The following is a 26,853-nucleotide window of genomic DNA, read 5'->3' as shown; positions in this document are numbered from 1 at the left end:
GCTGTGATGTGCCTTATAGGGAAAACATGTGCTAATTTAAGTTTCATTCATATGAGTTTTAATACTGTTGTCAGTGAATTAAATGTTAATGAATCAACAATATATGTTAAATAAGGTATCTTTTAACAGAAACACTCATAAAAGAAAGTTAATAAATGTATTGATTGGTTGACAAAAATATTACCTGAGGCTCACAGCAACTTAATTCTCTATTTTCCCTGGTAGCAATAATTTGGTATTTGCTAATTAAGTATTTGCCGCACTTTATAGAACACAACTGCCACAAATACAAGAATTGACTATAATTCAAGAACTTTTTTTTTTTTTTAATGGTTTCCAGTGGAAAGAGGAAGAAAAACAGGGTGGAGGGGACAGGTATAGATTCTTGACAAATTTAACTTTGGAATCATGTAAATGTGTAATTATAAATAAGTGAATAAGAAGTAATCTCTAAAAATCAAAAGCACAGTGAAATAAATGAACCTAACTATATGTTAAATAGGTGTATTTCTAGTGGGATATATATGAAGGACAAAAAAATTGCAAAATTATCTTAAACCGTTTTTGTAATTATATTCTTTGTAATAAAAGTATTATTCTGAAAGTATTAATGTATATTACAGGATGAAGCAAATAAGTAACTGTTAATGCCATTGAAAACCAAGATTTTCAGCAAAAGAAGATAAAAATATTAAATTGTAGGGCTTTGCATAATTTATTTAAAACTAAATTTGAATTGGAAAATATTAGTAGCAGTTTATGGTATATTTTGCAAACAGAAAATCCATTACAGAAAATGTTTTACCTACCACTGTTTTCTGAAAAGACTTGGAAACCCTGTACAACCCAGAATCAATGAATACCATTGGCATCTAGGGTATAGTCTCTAGGTTTCATTTCCCACTGAAAGAATTAGAGTTCCTTGGAAAAACGACCAGTGTCAGTTCTTGGGAAAGAAATGAACGAGAAGCCTGCAATGTCTTATCATTTTGGAAAGCAAGGAGGCAGTCTAAGACTACTGAGGTCATGTTAAAGAAACTCAAAAGCCAACTTATGGAGGTTTCTACTGGTCATAGATTGGACAGCTTTGAGCATCGGTAATAACTGCAGTGGACTGTGAATCACATCAAAGATGTTTAAATACATGAGTTCATAATAATAACTAAAAAGAAAATTTTTTAGTTTACTGGCAACTTTTGGAGTATACTAGGAAATCAAATCATTATTTTTGAAACTGATAAATAATAGAAACATTATCAAGCATTTATTCTACTTGCAAGTGTACTTCATGGCAACCAAATGGTGATTGAGGGCAAGTTTGTGGTCTTACATGTATTCAAGCTAATTAATGAGCCAGGACAATTAGAATTAGAATATCACTATTTTGGAACCCTAGATGAAATAATCTAGGCAATTATCATCATTGACAGAAAACCTTACAGAAAGACTAACCATTCATTGTGTGCCTCCTACAAGATACTATTAATTAAAAAGCCACACCTAGGTCTCATGAAGTCTGGATCTGACTACCAGTTTATAGGACAGAGTAACATGTTAAGACAGCACCGTAAGGATACAATCAGCAAAATATAAATGTGAGAGAAACTACAGGACAAATGACCTTCAACAGATAAATTGAAAACACAAAGCTGGTGGGGAAACCAATAGATTGAAATATTTAAGAGACATTTCAACTAATTATGGCAAAGGACTTTATTTGAATTCTGATTCAAACAATTATTTTAAAAATCTTTTTAGAAACTTCAAGAAATGTGTACAATGGATATTGTATCATAGTATGGAAGTATTTAGTCATGAATAATGGTACTGTGGTTATGTTTTTGAAACATTTGTGTTAAAGATACTATGATTTATGGATTAAATGATAAAATACCTGGAGTTTGCTTCAGAACAATTCATATTGAGTGGCTGTGGGTACAAATGAAATAAGACTGTCTATGATTTTGGTAAATCTGAAGCTGAGTGGTGGAATACTTGCCCTATTCTATTTTTTAATATAGCTGAAAATTTTATAAGTTACAAAAGAAGTATGCAATCCAGGTGTAGTGGCTTGTGCCTGAATCCCGGTTACGCAGGAGGATCCCCTGAGCCCAGTAATTCGAGGCTGTAGTGAGCTGTGATCACATCACTGTACTCCTGCCTGGGCAACAGAAGTAGACTCCATCTCTAAAAAGAAGGAAAGAAAAAAAAGGAAGAAATATACAGTAATTTTAAACTGGGAGATGAAATGCTAATTTCTAGAAGGTCCATTTGGTTTTGAAGGGTCTCATGTCAAAAAAAAAAGTAAGTAAAATAAGACCCATCCTACTGTTTTATATACTAAAATATTAAGTTAATTAAATGACAGTAAAGTACATTTGGGCTTCTGTTTACCAATCCTGGAATGTTTAAAAAAATGCCTAAAAGACATTTAGCAAGCAAGTGTAGCTAGCAAAAAAATCATTTTATGATGGCAGCTTAGTACACTTATAATTGAGTCAATAATTTTTGATACATGTTACGATGTAAATCACTGTAGAGTAATACAGAAGGAAGAAAAACTTACTTCCACTAATATTTTCTTTCAGGCATTTGACATTATCACAGACTGACATGGCAGCATTAACAGGAGGAAAGGTAGTACATTCTCTAATATTAGACAATTTGATCATCACAAAAATAATAACAGTTCTTAAATGAACAACTTTTGCTTTTGACAGGGATTTCCCTTCTTGTTTCAACATATTCGTGATGGCATCAATATAAGACAAACTTGTAATCTGATTTTCAGCCTGTGTCGATACAATAATCGACTTGCAGAACATGTAAGTGCTAAGGAACAGTCTTAAAGGTTTTTGGAAATTTTTAAAACAATATCCTGAAATTTGGCTAGGTACAGTGGCTCATCATGTCTGTAATCCCAGCACTTTGGGAGGCCAAGGTGGGAGGATTGCTTGAGCCTAGGAGTTTGAGACCAGCCTAAGCAGCACAGTGAGGACCCCTCTCTACACAAAATAGAAAAAACTAGCTGGGTATAGTGGCACATGCCTGTAGTCCCAGCTACTGAAAGGTTGAGGCAGGAGGATCGCTTAAACCCGAGAAGTCAAGGCTGCAGTGAGCTGTGATTCCACCACTGCATCCCAGCCTGGGTGACAGCGAGACCCTGTCTCAAAAACAAAACAAGAATATCCTGAAATCCTCCTCTTTCTGTTTTAGATTGTATCTATGCTTTTCACATCAATTGCAAAGTTGACTCCTGAGGTATGTAAACATTTGTTAATTTACATTTTAAAAACAATTTTCGGTACTGCTGATCTTTAAAATGAGCCTAATTGTTCTCAAGAAAATATTTATCAGGGTTTCTCCTATAACATAATAAGCTATTTTTAAATGTATAATGTGAATAAAATGAACTACCTAATTATGTCTTATTACAAATATAATTTTCCTAACTAAATGTAAATATGTGTATAAACTCAATATATCAGAGTACCACCTGAATGTCCGGCTTAAAAGTTGTTTGATTTGGAGCATATATCATAATTATGCCCAAAGAAAAAGTAGACCAACCAGGACTTACCATGTGTGGAAAAATATATAGAAAATAGAATATAGCGTTATATAAAAGTATTTATGTAAAATGAAAATGTTACAGCTATTTTAACAATTGCTGTCAAACATTAATATAAATTGCCCCTCAGGTTGCCGTAGGAAACTTTTAATCTAAATTTTTCAGTAGAACATAGTTGTCTTACTAACAAAATTTATTTTTGGGGTTGGGGACATATTCAAAGGACATAAATTTTTATGAATAAGTTCAAGAAATCTATTGTACAATGTGATTATGGTTAATTATACTTGAAAATCGTTGAGTAGATTTTAAGTGTTCTGACAAAAAAGTGTTCTGACAATGCATATGTGATTAGCTTGATTTCGCCATTCTACAATGTATACATATTTCAAAACGTGCATCATAAATATTTACAGTGTTTGTCAATTTAGAAAATATTTTTATCTTTTCTGAAATACAGTTGACATCTAGAAAAATCTTTCTCACGTGGTTCCCAGTTGACTTTGTATCCCCTTGCTGCTGCTTTATGGTAGTTCAGGTTCACATGCAGAAGTACTGACTGAGCTCTGATCCCCTAACACACATTTAAATGTAATGTTTAGTAGAATATATACTTTTCTGCTAAAAGAGATGGGTTTACATTAATCTAAATGCACAGTCATGTATATGTTTTACAGGCAGCCAATCCTTTTTTTAAGTTGTTGACTATGCTAATGGAGTTTGCTGGTGGACCTCCAGGAATGCCTCCCTTTGCATCTTATATTCTGCAGAGGATATGGGAAGTAAGTCTTGCAATAAGTGTTTTCAGTGTTTATTTTCCTGAGGATTTTATTTTTATAATATCGTCACTACCATTTTAAGTACCAGTTTCTTACTGGGTACCCCAAGATAGTTTCAGTAAGTCACAGGTTTGGGAAAGAAGAGTTCTTAGCTAGTCTAGTTGTATTAAAGACATCCTTGTAAAGTCAAAGACAGCTTTAGCCAATTTGAAGTTTTCATTCTTCTACTCTCCAAAGTTCCATAAAGCAACTAGAACTCCTAGAAATACAAACCAAGTGTTTTTAAGAATTGACAAATGGTAGAGGAAGCACCAGCCACCTTCTCTCTTTCAGAGTTACTGCTGAGGTCACAAAATTTCTCCTTGTTTGAGTATTGAAAAAGCTCAAGACCAGGGGACAGCAAACTTTTCCCTAAATGGTCAGATAGCAAATATTTTAGACTTTGTGTACCGTACAGTCTCTGTTGAAACTAGCTAACGTTGCTCTGGTAGAATATAAGCAACCATGGGCAAGAAATGAGTGGGTATGGGTGTGTTTCAATAAAACAACAAAAGCAGGCACCCACAGAATTTGACCGGCTGGCCATAGTTTGCTAGCCTCTACTCTAGATTCCTACGATTCACCTGTCTCATGAAAGAACTCTCCACAGCAGTACAGCGAGCTTCTTGCATTCTCACGTAGTACCAGGTTGGGCATATAATTAGAAAAGTAAAGATGAGAAACCTTAGAGAATTAAAAGTACTTTGAAATAAATTTCCAAATTTAGCAAGACCTAGAAGTCATGGAGTCGTCATATTTGTCTTCTGGTATTTGGTTATTTTAAATTTATTTTGTAAACCAGTGACACATTTTTCTGAACATTTCCTGTTGATAAAATTAAGTAGCTTTAAAAATGGGAAATAATAGGCTGAGTGCAGTGGCTCACACCTATATACAATCCCAGCACTTTGGGAGGCTGAAGTGAGTGGATCACGAGGTCAGGAGATGAAGACATCCTGGCCAACATGGTGAAACCCTGTCTCTACTAAAAACAAAAATTAGCTGGGCATGGTGGCTCACACCTGAAATCCCAGCTACTCAGGAGGCTGGAGGTAGGAGAATCACTTGAACCCAGGAGGCAAAGGTTACAGTGAGCTGAGATCACACCACTGCACTCCAGCCTGGCAATAGAGTGAGACTCCGTCTCAAAAAAAAAAAAAAAGGAAAAAAAATAGGATGAAACCTTTTTAAGCTCTAATTATCAAAAAAGTACTTTAGCTTTAAGAGTCTAATAGCATATAAAGAAAGTAAGTAAAAAGGTAATTGCTCATTCAGTTGGCCTTATATCCTGTTCTTGTCATGTTATTTGTAGGTGATTGAATACAATCCTTCTCAGTGTCTAGATTGGTTGGCAGTGCAGACACCTCGAAATAAACTGGCACACAGCTGGGTCCTACAGAATATGGAAAACTGGGTTGAGCGGTTTCTTCTGGCTCACAATTATCCTAGAGTGAGGACTTGTAAGTCAAATATTCAGAATTTGATAAACCATTTATTGTGCAAAGTTTTGTTTTGTTTTTAGGCAACTACAATATGCACATTTTGTATAATACAAAATTCTTGGAGATTTTTTTTTTTGTTTAAGGATAGGAAACCATGTTATTTCTTGGGTAACATCGTCACTTCTATCATTTTTGTTTCCTTGCTTGATAAGAATTATAAGGCATGATCAGCATTAATGAAGGGAATGAAAGGTTAGAAAATCCTGTCTTTAACTTTTGAGAAGGTTAAGGATAAAATGATAATAAAGACATAAGCAGCCAGGCATGGTGGCTCACGTCTGTAATCCCAACACTTCGGGAGGCTGAGGCGGGTGGATCACCTGAGGTCAGGAGTTTGAGACCAGCCTGACCAACATCTCGAGAAACCCCGTCTCTACTAAAAATACAAAAAAAATTAGCCAGGCGTGGTGGCGCATGCCTGTAATCCCAGCTACTTGGGAGGCTGAGGTGGGAGAATTGCTTGAACCTGGGAGGTAAAGGTTGTGGTGAGCCGAGATCGTGCCATTGCACTCCAGCCTGGGCAACGAGCAAAACTCCCATGTCCAAAAAAAAAAAAAAGAAAGCTGATTGAAAATATTCACTGAAATTATGACAGTTAAATTATGAGAGTTATATATAAACACTTTTAGTCATACACGAACCAGTAAAAAAGATCTGAGACAGGTAGACAAATATCAAAAATATTTCACAAAATAGAAAATTACTTGTAAATAAACATAGAAAATGTTATTTTGATAGTTCAAAGAAATGAAAATAATTTTTAAATTTCTTGTAATTATTATAAACGTTTTCTACCTGCTGAGAAGGTCCTACAGTCAGTGATACTCACGTATCAACACACCTGGTACCCAGATGTTGGATTCTTTTTTTTTTTTTTTTTTTTTTTTTNTTTTTTTTAGATGGAGTCTTACTTGCTCTGTTGCCCAGGCTGGAGTGCAATGGCGGAACCCAACCTCTGCCTCTTGTGTTCAAGCAATTCTCTCACCTCAGCCTCCCGAGTAACTGAGCTTACAGGTGTAGACAACCACACTCAGCTGATTTTTGTATTTTTGGTAGAGATAGGGTTTCATCCTGTTGGCCAGGCTGGTCTTGAACTCCTGACCTCAAGTAATCTGCTTTCCTTGACCTCCCAAAGTGCTGGGATTACAGGGGTGAGCCACCATGCCTCGCCCAGATGCTGAGTTGTGAACGCCATTCTCAGTAAAAGAATTCACAGCTCCCAGGAGAAATCATTGATTTTATGGCTGGGGCAGAGAATATACAAGATGAGTGTGGAATATCTTACATTGCCAGAAAGTTAAAGTACTCAAAAATCAAAATGGTGGGGGTATGTCAAAGAAACACAGAGCTAACCTGAAAGAACTTCCAGTGGCCAAAGCTGGAACAATTTGAGTAACAAAATACTGTAAATTACGTAGCACTGACTTACAACCCCAAAGATAAAATAAATATCCGTGAGTCCATATTCAGTAGAAATAAATGATTGAATAAATAAATTGAGAAGAAACAAATTTCCCATACAAAAGAATTCTGTATAATTTATGTACACATGTCTCCAGGAGGTGGAGCTTAATTCCTCTCTCCTCAAGTATGAACTTGGTGACTTTCTTCCAAGGAGTGTAGTTGGGGATGTGGGGGAAGTAACTTTACAGTGAAGAAACTTTACAGATACAGCTCAGCCAGGTGATTGATGTTAACATCTTCACTGATCAGTGAGGTTGATCGTGTGTACCCTTGATAAGGTATGATGGCAAAGGGTACTTCATCATTTAAGGTTTTCCGTCCAAAAACCTATAACCTGGATCTAACCATGACACATCAGACAAACTCAGATTGAGGGGCATTCTGTGAAATACCTGACCAGTATTCCTTGAAGCTCTAAAGGTCATTAGAAACAAGGAAAGTCTACAAAACTGTCACAGCCAAGAGGAACTTAAGGAGACATGACTAAATGTAATGTATCCTATCTGGGATTCTGGAACAAAAAAGGACATTAGGGCAAAAAAGTGAAATCTAAAGTGGAGAGTTTGGTTAGTAGTAATGTCTTGTGTTGGTTTCTTAGTCACAACAAATGTACCATCATAATAATGTTAACAATGGGAAAACTAGGTTGGGGGCGTGTATCGAAATTGTTCTTATTTTTAAATAAAAGGTTTATTGGAGAGAAACTCCTTTCAGTGGAGTGAACACATGGATTGACAGGGGCACTCTGGTCATGGGCCTTTTTTTTTTTTTTTTTTGAGACAGTCTCACTCTGTTGCCGAAAAACAGACCTTTCATGATTTCACCGTTTACTGGAGGACTATTCTGTGTATTTTTTTTTTTTTTTTTTTTCCTGTAAGTTTAGTTAATCCCAGCTTAATAGGCTCTTTGTAAGAGCAAGTAGTCAAAAGCTGTGTGAGAGCTGTGTGCTCTTACAAAGAGATATGTGCTGGTCAGCATTCATGTCTTGACCCATGACCATAAAACCAAAAAAATACTATGCTGAACCCCCAAAAAAGTTTTTTAGCCAGGTGTTACACCTAACACTGATGATTGTGCTGAGAAAATGGAATCCTTGTACATTGCAGTGACATTGTTTAATATTACCCTTATGAAAAGCAATTTAACAGATGTTTACCAAGATTTTTAAAAATGGTATGCCCTTTTAATCTCAGTAATACTATTTCAGGGATTCCAGTGTAAGTATATGGATGCCCAACAGCATGATTTATAGCAGTGAAAAATTTAAAGCTGTTCAGTTAGGAAACATTGTTATAATGCATCATTTTTAAATTATAGTAGTAAAGACTATATAGTAATATAAAAAAGTGCTTCTGCTGTAACTTGGTAAGAGTTCAAATATTTGAATAGAAATAGTATAACTTAGAATAATAATTTAAATAACATGTATAAAAGAAAAGCTTCATAGAAATACTTCTAAATACAACAAAATAAATGAGAACTTTTAATAGAGAGAAAAGAAGAAAAATTGAGACCTCAGTGTCTTAGACTTGCCGTATACACTTCGAAGTAGACTTAGTATACACCTAGACCCAGGGACTCTTAAGTTATAAGAAGGCAGGTAACAAAATGGCAAGATGCCCTGTTCTTCCAAATTAACCCTCCTAACTTTTCTTAAAGATAAACATAATTTAAAAGTTGTGGGTTTTTTTTTTTTTTTTTTTTCCTGTAGGAGAACTTTGTTTTATTGAAAAGCAGGTAGCTTTTATAGGAAAACAAGAGGTAGTTAGGTGTGTGATAAAGCAAAGTGAAATATTGATTGTAGAATCTTAGTGGTAGGTGTGCTCTTAGTAGAGTTTTTTCCAACCTTATGATGTGTCCAAAAAATTGTCACCATGAAATGTTGAGGTGAAAGTATATAACTTAAACTGAATAACTTTTTTTTTTTTTTTTTTTTAACGGAGTTTCTCTGTCACCCCAGTTGCTCTGTCGCCCAGCCTGGGGTATAGTGCTGCAATCTCAGCTCACTGCAACCTCTACCTCCCGGGTTCAAGCGATTCTCCTGCCTCAGCCTCCTGAGTAGCTGGGATTACAGGTGCCTACCACCTTGCCCAGATAATTTTTGTATTCTTAGGAGAGGTGAGGTTTCACCATATTGGCCAGGCTGGTCTTGAACTCCTGACCTCAGATGATCTGCCCACCTTGGCCTCCCAGAGTGCTGGGATTACAGGCATGAGCCACTGCTCTCAGCCAAATGACCCTTTTTTTTTGTTGGAGACAGAGTCTTGCTCCGTCACCCGGGCTGGAGTGCAGTGGCACGATCTTGGCTCACTGCAACCTCCGTCTCCCTGGTTCAAGCAGTTATCTGCCTCAGCCTCCCAAGTAGCTGGGATTACAGGTGCCCACCACCAGGCCTGGCTAATTTTTGTGTTTTTAGTAGAGATAGGGTTTCACCATCTTGGCCAGGCTGGTCTTGAACTCCAGATCCACCCTCCTCGGCCTCCCAAAGTGCTGGGATTACAGGTGTGAGCAACCAAGCCTGGCCCAAATGACTTGTTAAAATCATAAATTACTTTTCTTGATTGCAGTTTTGTACAAAAATTGATCAGGATGATACCTACATGCCAGGTTTTTACATTTGAAACACATAGGCTGGGCACAGTGGCTCACGCCTGTAATTCCAGCACTTTGGGAGGCTGACGTGGGTGGATCACGAGATTAGGAGATTGAGACCATCCTGGCTAACATGGTGAAACCCCGTCTCAACTAAAAATACAAAAAATTAGCCAGGTGTGGTAGCACATGCCTGTAGTCCCAGCTACTCGGGAGGCTGAGGCTGGAGAATCACTTGAACCTGGGAGGTGGAGGTTGCAGTGAGCCGAGATGGCGCCACTGCACTCCAGCCTGGGCAACAGTGCAAGACTCTGTTGAAAAAAGAAAAAAGGAACACATAACAAACTGAGCCTTAAAAAAAAATCTAAGGAGACTAATATATGGGTAAAGAAATATCTAGAAAATGGAGTATTATGCACAAAGTTTAATTTGGAAAAAATTTGTAAAACTAAAATTAATCTTAGAAACCGTAACTTTACTTGCTTTGACAATACAATGGAAATTATCAAATTATAGTTAGAATGGGGGCGACAACTAATGGTTGTGCTGAGAAGAACCCAAACTCAGCCATTAGAGAGTCTTGCAGAGGTTCCATAGTGAATATTGTTAGGAGCATTAGTCTGTGACTCTGACAAGCTACACTTGAATCCTAGCTCTGCCACTAGCTGTGTAAACTGAGATAGTCCCACTGTTGTAAGCCTGAGTAAAAGTGGGAATAATAAACGCAATGCCTACCATGTAAGTTATGATGTCAAATAGTATACATTCAGTAAAGGCTCACAATTCTTAATAGTTACTACTATTGTTGTTTCACCATTATCATCATCATTTCTCAGGGCAAAATCTAGGCTCCACCTCTTTATCTGTGTGACCTTGGTCTTTGCTTCTCCAAGATTCAGATTTTCCAGAGCATTTTACCTCCATCCAGAGTGATTGTGAGGATTAAATAAGAACTTTATAACGCACCTAATTTAATGCTTTGTTGATAGTAACTGCTTTTACAGGTGAACTCAACTCGTTAGTCATTAACCCCTCAGCATTGTAACATTGGCGTAATAACAGTTTAACACCCAATTCCTTCCTTGGGTGTAAATTTAGCCTTAAAAGACTTTTAAAGATTTTCTAAAGTTAATTTTCTCTAATTAGCATGTATGTAATCAAATAGGACTTTTATGTATATCTCATTCTGTCTTTATAAGTGAAGTATATATTATCTGGCTGCAGTTTAACACCCAGTTCTTTCCTTTGGTGTAAGGTTAGCCTTAGAAAACTTTTAAAGATTTTCCAAAGTTAATGTTCTATAATTAGCATATGTGTAATCTTATATATTGAACTTTATGTATATCTGTGTTTATAACTTAAGTATATTTTACCGTTATCTGTAAGTTACTGCAAAGTAATTTATCATCATTTTTCAATTAAGAAAACTAAGACTGTAAAACATTAAATGGTTTGACCTGGTCAGGTACCTTTTAGTACATTTTCTGACTCCAAATTCTGGGTTCTCTCTATTAAATCATACTACTTCCTGAGAAGAAATAAATGATATAGTGGGAAAATTCTGCATCTTGGGCAAGCTAAAGAAAAGTGGTTTAAAAATTATTGCCACTTCAAAAATATCAATGACAGTATAGAAGGTATCTATTTTTATCACCCCTTGGGATCTTTTTGTGGGGCCAAGGGGAAAGCAGAAAGATTATTAGAGATGTTCATGCCCCTTAATTTTTATTTTAATTATTAAAGGGAACAGTGGCTTTGTGATTAATGACTGCTGTTCAGTCTATTTTATATCTTACAAGGATCTGACAGTTTTGTTTTACATTTTATAGCTGCAGCTTATCTTCTGGTGTCCCTTATACCAAGCAATTCATTCCGTCAGATGTTCCGGTCAACAAGGTCTTTGCACATCCCAACCCGTGACCTTCCACTCAGTCCAGACACAACAGTAGTCCTACATCAGGTCTACAACGTGCTCCTTGGTTTGCTCTCAAGAGCCAAACTTTATGTTGATGCTGCTGTTCATGGCACTACAAAGCTAGTGCCCTATTTTAGCTTTATGACTTACTGTTTAATTTCCAAAACTGAGAAGCTGATGTTTTCCACATATTTCATGGATTTGTGGAACCTTTTCCAGCCTAAACTTTCTGAGCCAGCAATAGCTACAAATCACAATAAACAGGCTTTGCTTTCATTTTGGTACAATGTCTGTGCTGACTGTCCAGAGAATATCCGCCTTATTGTTCAGAACCCAGTGGTAACCAAGAACATTGCCTTCAATTACATCCTTGCTGACCATGATGATCAGGATGTGGTGCTTTTTAACCGTGGGATGCTGCCTGCCTACTATGGCATTCTGAGGCTCTGCTGTGAGCAGTCTCCTGCATTCACACGACAACTGGCTTCTCACCAGAACATCCAGTGGGCCTTTAAGAATCTTACACCACATGCCAGCCAATACCCTGGAGTGAGTAAAATTGATGCTCTTTTTATCTGTATCCTCAAATAGATTGAAAATAACCTGTTTTTCCCCTTGTGGGAAGTGGTGGCAGAATATAGAATAGTCTCACCATTCTTTCTTAAGAACTTTATGTATATTTGTTTTCTTACTTATATAAAATGCTATATTGTTATAAAATTGATAACTGTGAGGAAAACTTCTTAGGATAAAGTTAAAAGTTTCGTCTCTAGAAAACTTAGCTGTTTTTTAATTTGTGGTTTTGTAAATGTATTCTTGTGTGCCTAATAAAGTCAACTTTATGGTACAGTCTTAAGGAATTGAGTACTTTGCTGTTTAAAAATGAGTTTTTTGTTATCAAGATCTAATGCTGTGCTAAACTGTGAGCTAGACAATTTTATATCTAAAGCTAGTATTCCCCAGTATTTGTTCTCAAGCTACATCCAAACAAATGAAATGCTTAAGAGATCAATCAAGATACATCTATATGCGGTTTAAATTGGGTCCCTTTTTCTCTGTAGACTATTTGTACGTTTTACATTAAGTTTTTTCTGTTAGATGTGATGTAAGGCTGTCAAACCTGGATAATGCTTTTCACTGTTGCCCCTTATTTTCTGTTGTAAACTGTACTAGACCATCCTTTATAGATCAGATCGTCTTTCCTAGATGATGTAATGAGTTGTATAGAATCTCACATCTAGGAAAAATAACCTAATTTCTAGTCAGAGAAAATTAGAATCCCAGGCTGGGCACGGTAGCTCACATATGTAATTTCAGCACTTTGGGAGGCTGAGGCATGTGGATCGCCTGAGCCCAGGAGTTCAAGACCAGCCTGGGCAACATGGCGAAACTCCATTTCTACAAAAAATGGAAAATTAGCCAGGTGTCGTGGTGCACACCTATTGTCCCAGCTATTTGGGAGGCTGAGGTGGGAGGATCGCTTGAGCCCAGGAGGTTGAGGCTGCAGTGAGCCATTGTACTCCAACCTGGGGAACAAAGCAAGACCCTGTCCCAAAAGAAAAGAAAAAAAAAAATTAGAATCCCTACAATACAGCAAAGCAAGTGAGTGTATTAAGTACCAGGATATTCAAAACCAATGCCATAAGAATACAAAATGACAGTCTTGCTGACTTCAAAGGGGTCAGGATAGGATTTATTAAGTTTCAATGAGTTTGTCTCAATCATATTCACATAAATATTTGTCCAGTTACTAAATGTGATGTCCAGAATTAAAAATACTTTTGACAAATACTGGATGAGTTAGAATACATCCCTCCATGTTATTTCTTGCCCTTGACATCAGTGAAATGTAATGTCTTTTATTGTAGAATGTCCTTATCTATTAGAAATGTTCATGAAAATGATACTAAAGTCAGTTTTTTGCTTTGGGGGTTTCAGTTCATTGACAGGTATGTGTTAGAGGAGCAATTCTCTCCAGATGTGTGCATGAGTCTATTAAGATCACAGCTAATGACTTTACTAAAATACTTGTTTTTACTTTTTAATTCATCAAGAACTTGAACTGAGCATCAGTCTAGAAAAGCATTTTAAATGTTGGAACAAAGGATTACCTCATATGCAGTATTAATTTCAGTGTTATTTAGGCATTTAAAATCTTTGTGGCAAAGTGATGATTTCTCATTAATTAAAGAAAAAGTGGGGCTGGTCTGAAGGTAGTAAGCTATCTCAATTGATTGTTCACAGTCAGTTACAGATCGAACTCCTTGTTCTACTCTTCTCCCCCCTTTCTCATTACTGCACTTGACTATTAAAAAAAAAAGAAAGAAAGAAAAAGTGGGTAGGAGATGATATGGCATGCCTCTGGGTATACATTTGAAGTTACAAAAGTAGTGCTTTGAGCAGTAGTAAGACTAAAAACGAATTACATTCACATAGCTTTTACTCTTTCTAAACTTGTATTTTAAGACTTGTTGAGTAATTTTAGTGTATACTAACATTTTTAAATAGAATTTACTAATTTTATAACTTTCTGAGTGGTAGTGTAATCTAGCTTATTTGTATAATTTTAAGAGTTGGTTAATGAACATAGAAATGAGAAACTGACCTTCTAAAGTGCTATAGGGTTAAAAGATCATATGGCTTATTTGGCTTTTTTAGGCAGTAGAAGAACTATTTAACCTGATGCAGCTGTTTATAGCTCAGAGGGCAGATATGAGAGAAGAAGAATTAGAAGATATTAAACAGTTCAAGAAAACAACCATAAGTTGTTACTTACGTTGCTTAGATGGCCGCTCCTGCTGGACTACTTTAATAAGGTAAAAACATGTTTTTTTGTTTTGTTTTTTCAAGTGAGATGAGGACCATCCTTTTGATGTTAAATGAGAAATCATTTATGTTAGGGAAGCATTTGTGCATGTAGCCACTTTGGAAGAACTTACAATTTGAAGGTTCATGAACTACTTTTACACAGTTTTTGTTCTAGCTTTCGTTTGTATTTGTGTATGTTTTATCAGAATTTTAGGGTTGAAAGGAACTTTAATGTACAAACTTCCACCTAAAGCTTGAATTGTCTTCTCTGTGGCAATTTATTCTAACTCAGCCTTGATAGTTCAGTTCTAGAGGCCTCTAGAAACAGTTTTCTGCACCTTCGGATGAGTCTGCTAATGTTTTGTTTTCTGTTTAGCCTAAATCTATCTATCTGGCTTTCTGATCTGTAGGACTTGGCAAAATTATAAAACATAATCTTTATAATTAATTTTTCAGAGCTACAGAAGTTATTGAATAACAGGAGCTACTACAGATTACCCTTAATTCCCCTTACCTATAGAAATAAAGATCAGGCTAATTTCTTAAAATGCTTCCATGTATTAATATCTAAGACTTGGAAATGATGTCCTTTATTAGGCACATTTTCTTTTTAATGATACTTTACTGAAGATTTCACTGTAATATCTTAAGCTACTCAATCTAAGATGAGGTTATTTCAGATTGTCTTCTTTGAAAAGTTTGGTTTTTTTTTGTTTTTTTGTTTTTTTGTGGGTTTTTTTTTTGAGATGGAGTCTTGCTCTCTTGCCCAGGCTGGAGTGCAGTGGTGCCATCTGAGCTCACTGCAATCTCTGCCTCCCTAGTTGAAGTGATTATCCTGCCTCAGCCTCCCAAGTAACTGGGACTACAGGTATGCATCACCACACCCAGATAATTTTTTTATTTTTAGTGGAGATGGGGTTTCACCATGTTGGCCAGGATGGTCTCCATCTCCTGATCTGCCCACCTTAGCCTCCCAAAGTGCTGGGATTATAGGCATGAGCCACCGCACCCAGCCTGGAAAGCTTTTAAATGTGAATCTTCTTAGTAAACTATGAAATTTAACTATGACTTTTCTAGGATTTCTTAAAAACATTTTTGTTAAAAACTGAGACATAGGCTGGGCGTGGTGTCTCATGCCTTGTAATCGCAGCAGTTTGGGAGGCGGAGGCAGGCAGATCACAAGGTCAGGAGTTTAAGACCAGCCTGGCAAAGATGGTGAAACCCTGTCTCTACTAAAAATACAAAAATTAGCCAGGCATGGTGGCAGGTACCTGTAATTCCAGCTACTTGGGAGGCTGAGGCAGGAGAATTGCTTGAACCTGGAGGGTAGGTGGAGGTTGCAGTGAGCCAAGATCATACCGCTACACTCCATCCTGGGTGACAGAGCAAGACTCTATCTTAAAAAAAATAACTAAGACATAAACAAACTCAATTAGGCTAGGCCTATGCAGGGTGCAGGGTCATTGGGATCATTAGTGTCGCTATCTCCCATGTCCACATCTTGTCCCACTTGGGAGGTCTTCAGAGGCAGTAACTAGCTTAGAGCTGTCATCTCCTCTGACAATTATGCCTTCTTCTGGAATACCTCCTGTAGGAACTGTCTAAGGCTGTTTTAAATTTAATTTTAAAAAATAATAAGTAGTAAAATAATATAGTAAATACATAAGCCAGGCCAGGCGTAGTGACTTATGCCTGTAATTCCAGCACTTTGGGAGGTCAAGGCAGGTGGATCACGAGGTCAGGAGTTTGACACCAGCCTGGCCAACATAGTGAAACCCCGTCTCTACTAAAAATACAAAAAATTAGCCGGGTGTGGTGGAGGGCACCTGTAATCTCAGCTCCTCAGGAGTGTGAGGCAGGAGAATCACTTGAACCCAGGAGGCGGAGGTTGCAGAGAACCGAGACCACACCATTGCACTCCAGCCTGGGCAACAGAGTGAGACCTGTCTTTAAAAAAATATATATATATACATAAACCAGTAACAGTCATTTATTAACATTATCAGGTATTATGTACTATACATAATGGTGCTATACTTTTTTAAGACAGGCAGTACAACAGGTTTGTTTATACCAGCGTCTGGGTAATGTTGTGCTACTGTTACCATAACTGTGAAGTCACTAGGCTAATAAGAATTTATCAGCTCCATTGTAATCTTATGGGACCACCATTGTATTTGTGGTCCATCATTTACCAAAATTTCATTTTGTGGCACATGACTGTATTTTATAAACTATTTTCAAGGCTGACACGTTGTTAGTTGTTTTTTTTCCTTCATGTTACTCTTTTTCTCAATAACCAGTTGATGAGTGTTTAGGGTGAATATGGGTGAATGTTATGATTATCCAGAACTTAATAATTTAGAAGATGAGCCCATTATAAAAATCAAGATTGTTTATATGGAAACTTTCAAAATATTCCCATATCTTCTGCCATTGTAGATAATTAAGAGTTGATTAGATATTAATAGACATAATTTTTGTTGTTGTTGAGACAGAATCTTCCTCTGTCACCTAGGCTGGAGTGCAATGGCGTTATCTCAGCTCACTGCAACCTCCGCCTCCCAGGTTCAAGCAATTCTTCTGCCTCAGCCTCCCAAGTAGTTGGGATTACAGGTGCCCGCCACTACCTGGCTAATTTTTTTTTTTTTGTATTTTTAATAGAGATGGGGGTTTTACCATGTTGGTCAGGTTGGTCTCAAACTCCTGACCTCAGGTGATCTGCCTACCTCAGCCTCCCAAAGTGCTGTGATTACAGGTGAAGCCACCGTGCCCAGCCAAAGACATAATGTTTTCTTAGAGTTTTTTTTATTAAATATTATTTCCTTTAGCTGCACTTCTAGGAAACAGATGTAGCAGTCTCTTTTCTATACATAGGAAAGCAGAGAGCTTAAATGACGATTTTTTTTCTTTTTTTTAATCACCTAAGTGTTGTGTTCTTATTCAGAGTTCTCAAACTGGACTTTATGCTTTCTTCTAGTGCCTTCAGAATACTATTAGAATCTGATGAAGACAGACTTCTTGTTGTATTTAATCGAGGGTTGATTCTAATGACAGAGGTAAATATTTTATTGCATTTTACTGTGGATTAATCTCATTTTAATGTTCTCACCAAGACTTATTTTATAGACAGAGTTTATTGTAAACTGTTTTACAGGTGGCAGGGTTTTAATTATATAGATAAGTAAATGTGAATTTATATTCCAAGAATAATTTGGTCACAATTTTTAAGGTGCTGTTTCTTTTCCATAGTAATTCCATACTTTTTCCATCATTTTTTATTTAGAACAACCATTTGAAATAGATTATTTCTGTTCATTTGTTCAGAAATGAATACAGACAAATGAAATACATGTGATTTAATTAAAGGCACACATAATTTCCCAAAAGCCTACTTATTTGACATTACATAGAAACATAGATTATCATTGTGAACCCAGGAAATCTGAGACAGGTCTAAGTTAATTTAGAAAGTTTATTTTGCCAAGGTTGAGGACGCGCCTGTGACACAGTCTCAGGAAGTCCTAATGACATATGCCCAAGGTGGTCAGGACACAGCTTGATTTTACACATTTTAGGGAGACATGAGACAGCAGTCTGCATGTAAAAAGTATATTAGCTCTGTCCAGAAAGGTGGAGACAACCCAAAGCAAGGTCTCCCCTCCCTTCCCCTCCCCTCCCCCACCGAGTTTCCCAGTCACAGGTAGGTGAGAGACCGATGGTTGCATTCGCCCTGAGTGGTTCCCAGCTTGAAGGGGCCCAATATATTTTCCTTTCACACCATCCTCAAAGGAAACCAGAAGGACTATTACAGGGTTAAAATCATCCATTTATGCTCCCTATAAGTTTTGAACATCCACAAGTATGAGATGGCTACTAAGTCACCAGAGATACATTGAGTCCTTTAGGCTAATTAATAAACATTCCAAGAGTACCATAAGAATTCAAAGATAGGATGTTTTCTCAGTTATTGATAATAAAAGAGAAGAACAGGTTTGCACTTTGAAGAACGTGGATTTGCAAAGGTGAAGAGGAAGACACTTAGATAAATGACAGTAAGCACTGAGGCAAAGAAATACTGATTATGTTTGAGGAAGGCTAAGTATTCATTTAGCTTAAAAAAAGGAATAGTAAGAGGAATAGTAAGAATTTCATAATTTAAAATGCAGCAGATGTTTATGCTGCTTTAGTTGTGTTTTTAGAAAAAATATTTTTAATGAAAAAGATGTTTAAATATGTACCTCTGTGCCAAGCACTGTGCTAGGCACTGGGGACACAGCAGTGAACAAGACATACATGGCTCCTATCCTTATAGGTTAAATTCTTTATATTGTTCATATTAGGTACTGCTACAGGTTCTGGGCTTAGAATTTTAATCTTTTAACTGTGGGTAATACAGTGTGTAAGCTATAGTGAACTGATTAAAGAGGATTTGAAGAAGGATGCTTTATAGTAAAATAGGAAAGAAAAAAAAACCCTAAAGGCTTAATTAAGCTACTAATACAGTTAAAGGAATTAAAAGATTTAACAACCCAGTATAAAGGAAATGAATTCTTACCTTTTGCAGCTCTTTTTACCTCTTTCAGGCCTACTCTTTTGAGTATGGCTGACATTCACTTCACTATTGTCTTTGGACAGAGGCCCTGGAAAATTAGTTAAAGCAGTTGCCTATTCTCCCTAATCTTCTGTTGTGTCCTGTTGCTTTGTAATTTCTAAGACTTCCAACCTTAGAGCAAGTGCTTTTTTAAAAAATGTAATTAAACTATTTCTTCAGACTAGAATATACACACAAAATAGCGGAGCTCTGAAGGTAAGGAGTGTTTAAAAGAGCTGAATGAGAGAAAACTTTAGGATAGAAAGTGGATACATTTGCTTGGCACATGTGTATACAGTCTGAGTCTGAAAACATCTATCATAGAGGATGATTACTACCATTTGTGGCTCAATAAGTAAACATGAAATTAAGTTTTCACTTTTTTCAAATCATTTGTAGTCTTTCAACACTTTGCACATGATGTATCACGAAGCTACAGCTTGCCATGTGACTGGAGATTTAGTAGAACTTCTGTCAATATTTCTGTCGGTTTTGAAGTCTACACGCCCTTATCTTCAGAGAAAAGGTTTGATCATTCCTACTTCTTATTTTTTTGTTAGTGCTACTTTTAAAGAGAAAAGGTTTTAAAATCACAATGTCCCAGAGAAATTGTTTTTATCTTAGTTTATGCACAGAAGATGAGGCTGAAGCTAGCTAACCATCAGGAAATGTTTGTCATGAACTCCTAATGTAAAGCTGGAAGGCTCTTCTGTATTTTTTGTACCTGTCTGAAACCAAGATTTCAGAGATTAGAAAACATTTTCCAAACACAGTAACAAGGGGGCACTTTGTAAAGATTCTCCAGCTGGAAACTTCCTTGGCTTAGATTTTATCATTTGCAGTTTCAAGAGAGATAACTATAAAACATACCTCTCTCACGTCCCTAAAAGATATTGTAAACTCTGAACTTTACATACATTTTTAGAAAGTAGGACATATTATCAGTGAAATGTGTTAAGAAATCTAGCAGGTTTAACAGTAGTAGTAATCATCTCATGAAAATAATGACTTAGGCAGTGCGTGGTGGCTCACGCCTGTAATCCAAGCACTTTGGAGGCCAAGACGGGTGGATCACCTGAGGTCAGGAGTTCAAGACCAGCCTGACCAACATGGTGAAACCCTGTCTTTAAAAAAAAGAAAAAAAGAAAATAATGACTTAGCAGTCACCAAAGATGTTTTTGTAATTTATTTAAATCTCTAGTATCAGTATTTTATAGTTTACAATAGAAAACATTTGTGAGGAAGTTTGATCTCAGATGGCATATTTATGTGTGCTTTTATATTTGCAGATGTGAAACAAGCATTAATCCAGTGGCAGGAGCGAATTGAATTTGCCCATAAACTGTTAACTCTTCTTAATTCCTATAGTCCTCCAGAACTTAGAAATGCCTGTATAGGTAAGTTACTTGAAAAATTTGCCTGTGTAAAAACCTAGTGGAAGAACATTGTTGTGAGTTTTTCTGTGATGTTAGGCCTGTAGTGTTTGAAAGATATTTGTGCTTTTTATGTGTAACTCACATTAGCTAGCAGGTCCTTAGAAAATTAAAATTTCTTAACTGGCTCATAATTACCCACATTGATAATAGACAGGTTACTAAATATATATGGTCTCCCCAACCTTAGTTCATCTCTAGCTTCCTACAGCTCTAAAATCTTGTGATCCTATGTAAAGCAAGGTTGAATCATAACTGTTTACAAGGTAGAACTGACATTGTAAAAGATAAGAGTACTTTTGCCTAAAGATACATCTCAATAGCTGTTCTTAGGCTCTGAGTATTGCATCTTTTATTGATTGCATATTTATAATGAAATAATTGGTGGCTTTTAAAAGACACCCATTTTAAATTTGTAGTTTTTTTTNTTTTTACTACCTTAGAAACTTCTTTAGAGACCATAACTGTTTTGCAGTTTCTCAAATAGCGTGGAAAACTGGCTGTCGTGTAAGCAGCTCATCTTGATGTTCCTTATTTACTTCTCTAGCAAGAGGGGAAGGGCACATAAGCAGTAAACTGTGATCATCAGAAACTGCCTATAGCCTGTCATCATGAGCTTTATTCCTTCCTGTGTGATTGGAGAATGAGAATCAGTCCAGTCAGCATTGTAAAACATTAAAAGTAGATTAAGGATTATCCCTCAGAGCAAAAGAACTTTGAACCTTAGGTTTCTTTCTAAGCTGTTTTAGTTGAATTTATGAGACACATAATCAATGTACATTAAGTAATCTGGGCTTGCTCATGCCTGTAATCCACGCAATTCGGGAGGTCTAGGCAAGAGGATCCCTCAAGTCCAGGAGTTCAAGACCAGCCTGCACAACATAGCAAGACCTCATCTCTACAAAAACAAAAAAATTGGCTGGTTGTGGTGGTGCATGTCTGTAATTCCAGCTACTTGAGAGGCTGAGGCAGGAGGACCACTTGAGTCCAGGAGTTAAAAAAAAAAAAAAAAAAAACCCTCACTGTACTTGCCAGAAAGTATCTCATAGTTAAATAAATACCAATAAATAGTGTCTTAAACTTTTAAATGATGCCCTGTTGTAGTTAGTAACTCTGCTGATCCAGACTTGATTGAGCATCAGAACTAAGTTTTAGACTCATTAAACTGGTTGCAGTGAGGCAACCAATTATGGGATTTGTGAGATTGAAAGTAGCAAGTAGATGTAACTCTAATTTTTTGCTACCCAAATTTTTTTTTTATTTTCAGATGTTCTCAAGGAACTTGTACTTTTGAGTCCCCATGATTTTCTTCATACTCTGGTTCCCTTTCTACAACACAACCATTGTACTTACCATCACAGTAATATACCAAGTACGTATTTGTCTAGCACAATACTTAAATATGGTTCACATTTAATCGTTCTGCACACTGAAGCATGGAGATTTATTTTTTCCATTTATTCTTACTGTACACTTTTAATATCTTAGTGTCTCTTGGACCTTATTTCCCTTGTCGAGAAAATATCAAGCTAATAGGAGGGAAAAGCAATATTCGGCCTCCGCGCCCTGAACTCAATATGTGCCTCTTGCCCACAATGGTGGAAACCAGTAAGGTATGTTGGGATGCCAGGAAAATCCGTGTTGCTATAGTACAAAGTAATTTGAAATTTTTCCCCTGGCAGTTATGAGTAGGTTAGACTTGAGTGACCAATTTTGTGGATCCTAAGAAGATTAGATTCATTTGGACTTCTTCCTTTTAGTGCTCTGAAATGTTGGTTTAACATTTGCAAAATCAACAATAAGCACAAGTAGTAAGTTTTTTTTCCCCTCAAAAATTACCTTAATAGTAAGTCTTAGTATTTATCACTAGGCTAAATTATAACTGGGTCATATATCTAAATTTGAAAAGTCATAGGCACTCAACTGTTTTTTGTTTTTTTTTTTTTTTGTTTTTTTTTTTTTTTTTTTTTTAATTTGGCCATATAATCAATGCCTTCTTCTATTGCCCTTAAATTATATTCCTTTGACCTAAGAATAATATCATTGATTGATAGATTCGTCATCATTTTTAGTCTGGTTTCTGTCCTCTAACTCGTATTCTAAAATAATGCCAATTCTAAAATTATAGAGACGAGGTACATTGATACAGGATAATTTATCTTAGTTTCAGCATTTTTAAAAACAATTTTTCCCTTTATCTTTCTTCACCCACACTTCATTCACACTCTCCCTTGCTTGCCATCTTTGGATCTTCAGTATGCTTAAGAAGTTCATGTAAGATAAAATACTAAAAATTAACATTCTAGTAACATTATAGGAATAACTTGGAATCTATTTCAAAAAATCAAATTTAATTCATTTTTCTTGATATGTCTATAGAACTAAAGTGTCAAATTTTAAAATCCTACAGTAATTTTACTTTATTAAAGTACATAGAAATAACGGGTAATTTTAATTGATAGCATTTGCACACTGAAAATAAACTTACGACAAGATCATAACATTCCTAGAAATTTGGACTTAAAACTAGGTTCTTACAGAATATAAATATTTAATCAGCTTTTTAGTTAAACTTATTACATTTACACAAATTATGCTCTTTATTATACAATTTAAGTGCAACCATTTTATCATCTTTAACCTTCAGGGCAAAGATGACGTTTATGATCGTATGCTGCTAGACTACTTCTTTTCTTATCATCAATTCATCCATCTATTATGCCGAGTTGCAATCAACTGTGAAAAATTTACTGAAACATTAGTTAAGCTGAGTAAGTATAAAAGATGAGCAGTAAATTCCACTGAATTATTTTAAGCCACCAGCCATTCAGGAAGGGGAGAAAAAATACGAGACAATCTTTTTTTTTTTTTTTTTAAGTGAATGTTTAAAAATATTAATATTCTTGGGAACATTTTAATTTTCATTAAGAAAACACCAACTTACTGGTTTCCATTGAATCGTTCTGCCCAGAGTTTCAGCTGGCCTATAAAGGAGTGTGGAGTAGGGCTGATCACTTCTGTACATAGAAGCCCACATCCTCCACCATCTGCCCAGCAGATTTTGGAAAAACAAAACAAAACAAAAAAACTGCTCTGCTTAGGAAGGGAGACTTAGAGGTGGACTTCCCCAGCCCTTATCTTGAGGGTAAAGATGAGATCTATAGTGCCAGCTGTGCTTTGGAGCTGGCAATGGCAAGAGCAAACAGTGGGCTTGCCAGTGTGAAGCAGAGGTGCATATATGAGTAATTAGGAGGTAAGTCTAATAAAATAGGTGAGTGAGAAGAGAAACTTGAAAAGGGAGATGATGAGAAATCAAAAACAAAACCATCAGTGAATTATGTAGGAGTGGGAGAAGAAACTCAAATATCCTTAGTAATATTGTCTCTGCAGTGATGTGCCTGAGAGTTGCTAGAGAACTGCTCCCTTTGGATAACATGCCTATAGCTGATAAGTTTCTTGGAGACAAGCAGCTCTCTTTCAGAGGTCCTCCATCTCAGGACTTTAGAGTTCTAGGCTTCTGTGTCCTCCCTCTTGACTTAATATGGATGGCCCAAGATCCTCTCGAGTGTTCCATAGTTTTGTTTTGAGGGTGGGAAGTGAAATACTTGTGGAATCACCACCCAGATCCAGAAATAGAATATTGCCATACCCTGCAAGCCGCCTTTGTGCTCCTGCTCTGTCACAGTGCTCTCCCTCCTATGGAAAAGGTTTCGATCCATTTCAGGTAGGACAAAAGATGTGACCCTACCGTAGATTTCATTATCCAAGAAGAAGGAAGTGGTAACAGCTGTCAGGGATAATTCCACTTCAGCAAAACCATCTTATTGGCAAGTGATTAGAGCATTTTTAGATTTGAAAGCTGTTTCCTGGTAACCTGGTATTATTAGCTGGTTTTATATATGGGTGACTGGAATGCCAAGATGTAGGCAGGAGCAGTGAGAATATATTCAAATTGGCCATTTCAGGATTATGTACCTGGGTCATGGCATTTGGTAAAAGGGCAAAGCCCAGCAGTGGCAGTGACCAGGTGTAAGAGAATATTCAGGAGTTCTAGAACTGTACAGTCTTCCTCCTGTATAAAGAAGGAGAATTATAAAAACAGTGACCTTTTAAAAAGTTTTTGGTAATTGTGTTCATATAATTTGTACTAAAAGTTATGTGAGGAACTATTCTAGCTACTGAGACAGCTTTAACCAAATATTGAATATTCTACTCTGTTTTGGGTTGTCTTCCTTGTCAACCCAAGAGCACACTTTTAGGGAAATTAAACATGTTGGGGAAGTGGAAGAAGGGAAACGATACTTGCCATCACATCAGCTGAATCAACTTTGATGGTACTTTATAGTCACATCACTTTTACAACCATGAAGCACTATCAGTGTTGCCTCATAGTGTTCTCTGTATTAGCACTACTTTGTAGAACTTTCCATAAGGATGGAAATACTCTTTAACTGCACCACCAACCACAATATAATAGTCACTAGTCAGTCATTTGTGAGTGTTGAGAACTTGAAATGTGACTAAGGAACTGAATTTTTATTTTCTTTGATTTTAACCAAAATAAATTTAGCCAAATGTGACTGGTGGCATAGCACTAAATATAAATCAAAACATTCACAAATGAGCAGGAAAAAGAAATTTTTCTTGGTTAATAAAGAAAATTGGACATTGTCTTAGATACAAAGTTCTTAGCTCTTTGTATCTAAGACCTGAAAACAATGCTATCCTTATGCCTCCTATAAATGGAAAGAGTGTATCCCACAGTTTGAAGTTAACTCCCTCTTTTAGCTAACAGAATGACTGTTTCCAAAGAGAGCCCCAGAAGAGGGCTTGAGAAAAGAAAGTCCATATTAATGACCACACAAGGTTGGTAGAGAGTTTTAATTTGTATAATTTCTTCAAGAAATTATGTTTGGTAACAAGAAAAGGATGAGTTTAAATGGTTGTATCTTTAATCATTTGAACGTTGAGGTTCAATAGTCTAAGGGCCACAATATTGTGATCATAGGTGAGAACATCTCATGACCTCTATTGGATTGTAAGTCATTTCCAGTTGTGAGGAAAAGTCTTTGTGGTAATTTTTATATGGGCAACTGAGCAGATCTTAAGATTGGTTAGAGGATAAAAGAGAAACACATAATAATTATAGATTAGAATTACTGAGGACAGTAGAGTTGCAGGTACTAAATAGTAAAGAGCGAGGGTTGGAGTGTTTTTCAAGTGAGGCTGGTGAGGGATGGGGTTGGAGGAGACAGAAAGGGAGAGAGAATTCAGGGAGAGTGAACAAAGCTGCCAACTGCCATCTGAGAAAACAGTGCATTGGCAACCACAGTATTTTGATACTTAAAAATAGCAGAAGCCTGGGCAACTTGCGGAGACCTCTTCTTTACAAAAAAAAATTTTTTTTTAATTAACCATACATGGTGGCACATACCTGTGGTCCCAGCTACTCGGGAGGCTGAGGTGGAAGGATTACTTGAGCCCAGGAAGTTGAAGCTGCGGTGAGCTGTGGTCATACCACCGTACTTCAGTCTGGACAACAGAGTGAGAACCTATCTGTCTCTCCGCCCTCGCCCAACACACACACGCACACACACACACACACGCACACACATGCACGCTGACACTGCCGATTTGTAAAATACTAAAGTTGTGATAGTTTTTATTTTTTAGAATTTAATACATAGATCACAGTTCAAAATATCAGAAAAATAAATATCAAGATATCACAGACCTGTCCCCACCATTTTTTTTTTCAAATATAGATGTTTTTCCCTCTTTCTTTCACAACAGTAAACTATACTGATTAAAACCATGTAGTATAGATTCAGAAATACATAGGCAAAACAGTGGGTAAACAGCCTCAACAAACATAAGGATACACGAGGATTTAGTAGATGATAAAGATGAGATCTCAGATTGATGGGAAATAGGTAGTTCTGAAATAACTGGTTAGCTCTCTGTGGGGCAAATCTTTAATAGACCGAAATTAAATCCAGGAGGATTAAGGACTTAATTGTGGTGTGGTGGCTCATGACCGTAATCCCAGCACTTTGAGAGGCCGAGGCGGGTGGATCACCTGAGGTCAGGAGTTTGAGACCAGCTTAACCTAAGACTGGTGAAACCCTCTCTCTACTACAAATGCTAAAATTAGCC

The 26,853-nt window shown here is 36.5% G+C and overlaps 1 protein-coding gene across 4 annotated transcripts in view; it reads left to right on the top strand.

Moving 5' to 3' along the window:
• Nucleotides 1–26,853, top strand: part of USP34 (ubiquitin specific peptidase 34) — a 286,775-nt gene that overhangs the window by 246,435 nt on the left and 13,487 nt on the right. For 2 of the 4 annotated variants that reach the window (XM_017545012.2, XM_017545013.2), the window contains exons 63-75: nt 2,589–2,637; nt 2,721–2,825; nt 3,217–3,261; nt 4,249–4,353; nt 5,702–5,849; nt 11,777–12,411; nt 14,521–14,678; nt 17,651–17,729; nt 19,664–19,790; nt 20,554–20,661; nt 21,965–22,069; nt 22,186–22,310; nt 23,345–23,468. In XM_017545012.2, the coding sequence (XP_017400501.1) occupies nt 2,589–2,637; nt 2,721–2,825; nt 3,217–3,261; nt 4,249–4,353; nt 5,702–5,849; nt 11,777–12,411; nt 14,521–14,678; nt 17,651–17,729; nt 19,664–19,790; nt 20,554–20,661; nt 21,965–22,069; nt 22,186–22,310; nt 23,345–23,468 (1,913 nt within the window). The remainder of the gene's footprint in view (nt 1–2,588; nt 2,638–2,720; nt 2,826–3,216; nt 3,262–4,248; nt 4,354–5,701; nt 5,850–11,776; nt 12,412–14,520; nt 14,679–17,650; nt 17,730–19,663; nt 19,791–20,553; nt 20,662–21,964; nt 22,070–22,185; nt 22,311–23,344; nt 23,469–26,853) is intronic. The other 2 variants (XM_017545014.2, XM_017545015.2) reach the window with 2 other exon arrangements.

The sequence above is a fragment of the Cebus imitator genome, unplaced genomic scaffold (genome assembly GCF_001604975.1).
Source record: "Cebus imitator isolate Cc_AM_T3 unplaced genomic scaffold, Cebus_imitator-1.0 Scaffold175, whole genome shotgun sequence".
Lineage (NCBI taxonomy): Eukaryota > Metazoa > Chordata > Mammalia > Primates > Cebidae > Cebus > Cebus imitator.
This window is presented reverse-complemented; position numbering and strand designations above follow the sequence as displayed.